This window comes from Nicotiana attenuata, unplaced genomic scaffold (genome assembly GCF_001879085.1).
Source record: "Nicotiana attenuata strain UT unplaced genomic scaffold, NIATTr2, whole genome shotgun sequence".
Classification (NCBI taxonomy): Eukaryota; Viridiplantae; Streptophyta; class Magnoliopsida; order Solanales; family Solanaceae; genus Nicotiana; species Nicotiana attenuata.
In genome coordinates, this window is record NW_017679463.1 from 724 (window position 1) to 9,648 (window position 8,925).

Consider the following 8,925-nt stretch of genomic DNA (forward strand, 5'->3'; position numbering starts at 1 on the left):
AAAAAATCTCTAAGAGTTTCATCATCTTCGACGTTAAACACTGAATACGGAAATCTACCGGTTACTTTAAGGTTCACCGAACGTTTTCTCAAACTCATTTTTTTTACGTAACAACGATACCAATTTATCGTACTCCATTGTAAGCGGCAATTTAACATGACACTGTGGAGGTGAGCTATACCTCACAGAGTTATTCTCCAGCACAACTTCACCCACCCCCCCACCCCCCCAATATAATGAAACCCTTATTTTTAGCTCTTCAGACATTATAAAAAAATGATTGATAAGAAGAAGAGAGAAGTATGAACGGAAGTTTAAAGGAAAGTTTTGAATGAATTTTCATAAAATTCAAACGCCTTTAAATAAGGCAAGTCCGAGCTTGGGGTGCAGAATTTTTATATATAAAACGCAGTACAATACCACGTTTTATCTATTTGAATTATTTTTATGTTAGTTATCCGCAGAGCACTTATTGGTGGGCCAAAAAATTGGTGTGAAACGCAGTATTATAATACGTTTTACACTAAAAAATAAATATTCTCTGCAGTCCTGCAGAACTGTCATTATGGTGGGCCCAAATTTAATAGCGAAACGCAGTATAATACTGCGAATTGATTAATCGCAGTATTGTACTGAGTTTTCCTAAAAAAAATTATTTTTTAAATAATACGCAGTATAATACTGCGTATCACTTTAACGGCTTCCGTTAAAGTTAAACGCGGTATTATACTGCGTTTTATGTAGTTATGTAACTTTTTTTTTTAAATAATAGAAAGGTATTTTGTGCCCAAAAAGCACTATTTAAGTTTCGTACTCAAATATTAAGTGGTGGTCCTGGATGAACAATAATATAATGTAAAGTACAGATATAATTTAAATGGAGATGTAGTACGTACCTACATATGACTAATACATACGGGACTATTTGAGTGAGTAATATTAATATTAATTGTACTAAAAACGAAAATGGTAATCAAACAAAACGACAAATACTGATGTTTTCCGTGTTGTATTCTATATGATTTTAAATATATTAACATTTCAACAATCATATGAGTAGTGGCCTATATAGAAATCTCGTCAAGGGTATTCAAACTTCAAACTTTAAGGTAGTCGATAATTTATTTATAATTAATGAATGGGTGCACTGAATTATTTTAAAATTAAACTACGCGATATTTAGCTAAATTATTAAAACATTTGTAATAGAACTGTAATTTTATAAATCAAAACTAATTAAAGTAAGCATAAAACCCCCAAAAAAAAGAAATAGAGTTGAACTAGTCAGTAGTATGCAAGGAGCTTTTGTTGAATTCTTTTTTCGTAAAGCTTGACTTTTAAATTGTAAAATTTATTTAAGAAATAACTTTTAAGATTTTGGATTGAAAAAAAGTCAAATTGACCATATAGGTCTCCATTTTATTGTGGGAAACAAAATTAGCAGATAAACCCGAATCGAGGAAATTAAAAAAAGAAAATAAAGTTTCTTGGGAAAAAAAGAGAAGAAGTCAAATTCGCAAAAATGTTAAGGTTGTTCAAAATTATAATCATATCAGATAAAGTAATATTGAACTTATATATTCTACATAGTATAATTTTCCGGTGAAAGATGTTCGATTGACCACCTTTGGCGTAGTGTGCTTAAGCTACCGCATGTGAATATATGGTTACAATAAGAGATTAAAACTAAAAATGTTCAAATATATAAATGTGTATTAATTATTTATAAATTTAAACAAATTATAAAAAGTGCCATAGGAATTTGGAGTAGCAAATTACTTTTTCCACTAATCCTCCAAGTCCAACAAAACAATAAGAGGAGACTGACAAGTCAGTGACCTACTGTTTACTTTATCATCACCTCTCTCTTTCACTTCTTCCTTTTTAACCTCGCCAATGGCATCTCTTTGACCCGTAATCAACACTCCCCTCTTCTTCCTCATATTCCCTCTGTCTATATCTATTTCTCCCTCCTCTGGCGATTAATCTTCCTTTTGCCAAGTAAACAGAGATGGCTGTCGAGCTCATGATGGATTACAGAAACACAAGTAGGAATAATTTTACTATCTTCAATACAAAGTTGGAAGAAAAGGCAGTGGTTCAAGAAGCTGCCTCTGGGCTTGAGAGCGTCGAAAAACTCCTCAAATTGTTATCTCAAACTCAGAGTCAGTCTCAACAACAGCAAAAACAGGGGAATTTATCTTCTTTCCTAAAGCAAGAAAATTCCCCTATGGAGATTGAAATGGTAGCTGATGCTGCTGTTACAAAGTTCAAGAACGTAATTTCTCTTCTGGGTAGAACCAGAACTGGCCATGCTCGATTCAGAAGAGCACCTATTACTTCCCCTCCAAAAGTCAATAAAGATTTTATTGACAGTAAAGTTTATTGTCCAACTCCAATTCAACAAGTCCCTCCAGTTGCCTATGAACTTTACAATCACCAATTCTTTCAAAATCCAAGAGATGGGGTTGTTGAAAAACAAGAATTGGTCACAAAAAAGAGCATTAACTTTTCCTATGCTCAAGATATTTGTCGCTCAAATTCGTTTAATATGTCAACGTTAACAGGGGAAACAGAGAGTTCATCTTTCAAGATTTCAAATCTCTCTTCTGCTGGAAAGCCTCCTTTGTCTACTTCTTCTTCGTTTAAAAGAAAGTGTTGTTCGTCGGAGAACGGCCTCTCCGGCAAGTGTAGTGGCTCCTCCGGTCGATGCCATTGTTCTAAGAGAAGGTAACCAAATTCAATCTTTAATTCTTCTCTTTTAGTATTATGTTTCATCAGCAATATTTATTTATTTGTGTTTGTAATGAACTGGAGTAATAGTTTTCTTGATGTGTTCAAGCAGGAAATTAAGACTTAAAAGGGTGGAAAGAGTTCCAGCAATAAGCATGAAGATGTCTGACATCCCACCTGATGATTATTCATGGAGAAAATATGGACAAAAGCCAATTAAAGGATCTCCACATCCAAGGTTTTGAGCTAATCCTTATAAATATTTAACTTATACAATAATTGGCTTATACTATCAGTATAATTTTGCTTATTATAATAGTTACTTGTCTCGTTTTCAAGTTACAGATTTCACCTATGATAGATATTACATGGAACTACAATTAAAGTGACTTAATTGTGTAAAAATTCTTACCATACATTATTATAAATGTATTTGAGACTAAACTATTTTTTTTTTTGTGTTGCTAAATAATGGCAGGGCATACTACAAATGTAGCAGTGTGAGAGGCTGTCCAGCACGTAAACATGTTGAGAGAGCTCTGGATGAACCAACCATGCTGACAGTTACTTACGAAGGCGAGCATAACCATTCCCTCTCTGTTGCAGAAACAAGTAGTCTCATTTTAGAGTCTTCCTAATTAGATCAAATTGTGGCGATTATGATTAGTTAAAAAGGCATAGCTAGCTTTATTTGCCCTGCAAAAGAAAAAAGGGTGACAAATGTAACCTAGTACAGTGTAAGACTAGTTAAGAAAGAAACTAAAACTTTATAGCAAAAGTGCGGTTAGAACTTATGATCTTAAATATTTTCATGATCGATATTTATGTGGTTGGTTATATGAGTATCTTGTTAAGGATAAAATATAAATTTAAGATAGAAATAGTTTCTAAATATAAAAAAGTATCATTCCTTTTTTAAACAAACTAAATAAAAAAGTTATTATATAAATGAAACATATGCAGAAATAGATTAATTGTTTTATGTCTCTTTATCAGTTATAGTGGACTAAACCAATTCACAAGCATAGGAAAAAAGAAGTTTTAACTTCTATACATAGACAATATAACATTTTTCATGCTATCATGTCATAAATAGTAATTTCTCCGGTCCAAAATAAGTGATTTTTTGGATGTTTTCACACAGATTAAGAAATCCACCTTTTAGCATTAATTAGCAATGTAATTGACCATATTAACCTTTACTATCTCACATAAACACTCCTAACACATATTCCAACAATATTTACTCCAAGGATAATGTAGGAAAAAAATAATTAATTCATTCTTGAAATCTGGAAAAATCGCTTATTTTGGACCACAAGAAAAATGCCAAAAAATTACTTATTTTAGACCGGAGGGAGTAACTTGACATATAAGGCTATAATCTTCTATAACACATTAAATTATTTTGGTAGTGTCAAAATGTTATTACACTATCTTTAGAGCAGAAAGAATTACTAAGACCGGGGATTTGGGGGATAATGGATCTGTGATTGGAAATAATCAAATGAAAAGAGATAAAAAAGGAAAAAAGGGGTTGGTCACATGCAATCAGTTTCATTATATGTTTGTCTAGTTTCCTGGTTAGCTTTGTCAACGTCGGATGCCTAACTTCTCCTTTAATTTCTCATATTATCGAATGGTGGAACATTATTTCATGGAATAGTCTAGCTTTTTCGCTTTTTTTCTTTGGATAGTCCAAATGGTTGATGAAAAGTATTAGACAAAAAATGGGACTCGTGTTTGGGACGGTTGACCAAGAGAAAGGAAAGATTATGAGGCAAGACAAAGAGTAGAAGTTGGCAGTTGGCAAATGGGAAGGCTAATTTAGTTTTCTACTTTAATAATCGCAGCTAAAAAAAGGAAAAAATATACATAGTGGAAATTGATCCCTATATCTCTCGGTCAATAACTTTAACTTTCAACCAAATGTATCGGAATATGAGTCTCAACAAATAATATTATACCAATTTTAAAAAATTATATATAAAATATCAAATTGTACGAACAGACAGTAGGGTCACGTACCCCGTAAATACACCTATAAACCGCCCCTGTGAGTGTTTTTGTACTTTGGCATGGAATTTATAGCAAAACAGTTGGTTGTGTGTTAAGACTAGTAGTTGAGAAGAGAGGAAGACTGAAATATGGAAATTGTTGGTGCACATTCACAGGTCAAAAATAGCAGATGGGGGCTATTAAATGGAAATACTAAAGGGTCAATTTTCAAAGAAAGAATTACGGCCTTGTCACTTGGCCTAACAGCCCAACCGAAAATGGCCCAGATTTGAAGTTCTTACCCTATTTAGCCTATGTTGTACATAACTTGAAAGAAACTTTTCAGCCTTTAGCCCATTATTAAAGACACACTTTTAGGGTTTTTATTATATTCTTCTTTCTTCATTCCCAGCACACCGAATTCTCTCTCACCGCCTCTCGCTTCTTTCTTTCCAACCCACATAGATCCCTTATACTCTCTTAACCTAGCCCCCACTATTCCTCCTCCCCTACCCCCTACGCAGTTCTGCCATCAATGGCTCGAAGAAGGCTCGGGCTCCTACTCCGTCGTCCATGGTGGCAAGCAGAAGAATATTGAAGATTTTTTAAATTGGGTATGACTCTTTGCAGTTTGAAACCTTAATTTCCAATGTCTGGTCGAGCTCCGAGGAGAAAAGATCGGAAGCTAAATCAATCTTCAACACGATGAAGCAGAAAGCTCCAGACTTGCTTATTCTTAAGCTTGTTGACCTTCTTGGCTCATCACAAGTTATTGATTCCCGTGACATGTGTGTTGTCCTCCTTGAAGTCTCGAATCTGAAATTGGGTGTATCGTATTTGTGCGTTGCATTCCGAATCGTTGGCACAAAATTGCTAACCTATAGACGAGTTGAATCATCCAATACCTTCTACTACAACTCGAGGCTTGGATAAAAATCATAACTATGTAGCAGTTTGTATAAACACTGTATAATAGAGTATAATTGTGTATATGAATATACAAACACCTCTTACACACTATTATACATATTTATACAAGTTATACAGTATTGTATAATTGTGTATAAATGTGTATATTTGTGTATAATATTTTATAATTATATATTTTTTTCAGTTTATAAGGATGTATATACATTGTTAGTGTGTAGGAGGCCTCTACGGAAGTTTGACACTTCCTTCTCTTCTTCTTTTTCGTGTATGTGTTGTATAAAAAAGATTTGTACGCGTTGGAGGGATTCTACAATTCATTTACCAAGTTTTTATTTTTCTTTTATCCTGTTGGATTGCTTCACCAATTGCACATAATAGTGTATGAAAACAACTGGTTGTATAAAGAGGGTGCAATAACCGTAGTTGATTGTGTGAAATAAGCTGTCTTTCGGGAATTAGCCTATTATTTTTGGGCTATAGATTTGCAAAGTGGTATCTAGGCTATTATGTTGCAAGTCAGGTGTCTGAGTTGTATTTATGTTAAATTATCCCATTTTCAAAGTATGGGGACCAACCTTTGTTTGTCTGTTAGAGCAATAGTGTGCAGGGAAGTGAGCAGTAGTATGCAGACCAAACAATCAACAATGTATAGAGCAGTGGAATAATGGAGCAGCCCCCAAAGATCAATCAGTCTTGGCTTTCAGCCGACTGAGTAATCAGTCATCAACAGGAAAGCGGGAGAGGATGTGTAGAAAATAAGAGAGAACACTGAGTATACTTATGTGTGTAAGAGAGAGTTCAGAGCAATGAACCTTTTTTGTTCTTGTGTGTGATGTGCAATGTATCAGTGTGTAATGCAAAAGAGAATGGGGGTACTTATAGCTCTCAAATTAAGTGAAAATAAGGTAATACGTATAGACTGATCATAGTTATGGAAATAATACCAATTAGAATCAATTAAACCCAAACACGTAACTACTTATTTATTAAATCAGTTTCAGCACTTAAAAGTGCTTTTTAGCACTAATGCTTATCAGCTGCTTCAAATCAGCTAATCCAAACGGGCTCTAAGCACGCAAGGGATTCTAGATATGGGTCAATCGGTTGTCCCATTTCATCAATCCTTATATTTAAAATGGCCAAACTCATAAGCAGACCCCTAAAGTTGGCTTCATTTTTCATTTTGGCACTTTACTTTGACCTTTTTCATTTTGACACTCCAACTCATCCTCTCATGTACCAGTTAAACACAAAATGCTCATTATTCAAAAATATGAAGAAAGTGTAATTCACACGCAGCTTATGTGGCAAAGTAACCAATGGAACAATGACATGTGGCTTTTGTTACCAAATAATTTCAAAATGAATTTTGAGAAAAAAAAAACTATTTTCAATCAGCTCCTCCGTCATCTTCTCCGCCCACCCCACCATCAGGTTCCATCATCATTTTCCCACAATCACCAGAGCTCTCAGAACTAAAGTCTCCATTGACTTTAATAGCATTAAAATCTAGTACAATATTAAAATGAGTTTAACTCTTTAACCAAACGAATGACTGTAACACCCCGTAAATTCGGCTTAGGTGTGAATGTAGTAAATGAGTGGTAAGGTTATATTTTGAACATGTGAAGTTCCAATGGGATGATTGTGGGTAAAATAGTTGTTTCAAAAATCAAAATGGAAAGAGAGGTGCATAAGATTTGACAAAAATCGACTAAGTTGAAGAAGGTCTGTCTTCCATCAAGTTATAGTGAAAATATGTAACGAATTGGGGAAAATGCAAAGCAAGAAAGTTGTAGGCCTTTGAAATAGCTTTCCAACGATATATTATGGAGCCCAAACGGATCTCTGTGCAAAAATGTATGTGCGTTTTTTAGAACAGTACGCGTATGCGCGAACACTCGCGCGAACAAGCCTCCAGGTGCGCGAACTCGCGCGTGGGAGGCAGTGTTACTGCCGTTGAGCACGAACTCTCGCGCGAACAAGCCTCCAGGTGCGCGAAGTCGCGCGTGGGGGGTCGTTTTAAAGCTATATTTCGTCCCCCACAGCCCCAAAACATAAAAACTTGCTCTAGAAAGGGGAACTCTCAAAAACCTAACTCCTTAAGGGTCCTTCCACCACCCCAGGTAAGTTCTAATGGTGATTCTAAGTTAATTTCACTTTTTCAACATCTTAGTAACATGGGTAAACCCTCCATATCATTAGATATTCGATTGGGACATCATTGTTGAGAGAAGGAAGCCTAGAACTCGAAAATCAAGGGTTTGAACTTCGAAAAGGTAATGTCTTCACCCTCTAATTGATTCTAGCATTGGTTTAATGATAATAAATCCTAGTTCATGAGACATGAGTTGTTGGGGTTGATAGAAAAGCATGAACGATTATAGGGTTGGGGTGTTGAGTGTTGATTATTGGTTAAGAGTGTTGTTTGCCTTATGGGTGATGAAGAATAATGTTGGTGTAATCATTTGAGACCTTAGAATTTATCTAGGAACAAGAGAATGGGTTGTTGGGTGTAGAGACACCATTAATAAGAACTATGAAGCTTTATTTTTACCAAGTGTTTGACAAAATGCTTAAGTGACCAAAACATGAGCATTATAGCTAATGTGGAATCCCTGTGACTTGTATTGCTATAGATTGAAGTTGAAAGGATTGACAAACGTTGTATTACGCTCAAGAGCAGGAAGTTAAGGTATGTATGGCTAACTCTTTACGTTTGGGAATGTCTATGATTCTCCCTACGTCCCATTCATTATGATCATTACCAGTCTCCTTAGAAAAGAACTATGCCATAGTTCCCTGATCAATAGTAGGACTTCTATTCTCTAGATGACATAGTCTCATAATCATTCGATATTCTATGAGTTTCAGTTATGAAAAATCAACTTGTTATGAATACTTATCTCAGTCTAATCCTATTCACTATTCCAGTATCATGTAACCCAGTATGGCTCATTATTTCAGTATCATGTATTGTAATATGATTCTCAGTTCCTGATAGTATATTCTTGAATGTTGAACACCTGTATTTGGGACTGAGGCCGCAATTTATTCTTTATTGCATCTTTGGTCCGTATATATATATATATATATATATTGGGCCTGAGGCCGCAGTTTAATATTTAGTTAAACAGGTTGTTCATCATTTAGAAGAGGGAGTATTCACATCCTTACTTCCTTGTTCAGTCATCAGTTTATCAGCTAGCAGTTCAGTTTCAGTTTCAGTATTTACAGTTCTTTTGTTCAGCTATTTTACATACC

The 8,925-nt window shown here is 34.8% G+C and overlaps 1 protein-coding gene across 1 annotated transcript; it reads left to right on the forward strand.

The window, feature by feature from the left end:
* The first annotated feature begins 1,830 nt into the window (after positions 1-1,830).
* LOC109221752 (probable WRKY transcription factor 15) lies at positions 1,831-3,570 on the forward strand. The gene is made up of 3 exons (XM_019386204.1): positions 1,831-2,730; positions 2,846-2,971; positions 3,212-3,570. Exons 1-3 carry the CDS (start codon positions 2,012-2,014, stop codon positions 3,369-3,371), a joined length of 1,005 nt encoding a protein of 334 aa, XP_019241749.1. The 5' UTR covers positions 1,831-2,011; the 3' UTR covers positions 3,372-3,570.
* The last annotated feature ends 5,355 nt before the right edge of the window (positions 3,571-8,925 follow it).

Excerpts from the sequence above, each read along its gene's own strand:
- LOC109221752 (XM_019386204.1), top strand. The coding sequence starts at position 2,012 with ATGGCTGTCGAGCTCATGATGGATTACAGAAACACAAGTAGGAATAAT. Across the intron at positions 2,731-2,845 it reads TGCCATTGTTCTAAGAGAAG|GAAATTAAGACTTAAAAGGG; the intron begins GTAACCAAATTC and ends GTGTTCAAGCAG. Across the intron at positions 2,972-3,211 it reads AAAGGATCTCCACATCCAAG|GGCATACTACAAATGTAGCA; the intron begins GTTTTGAGCTAA and ends AAATAATGGCAG.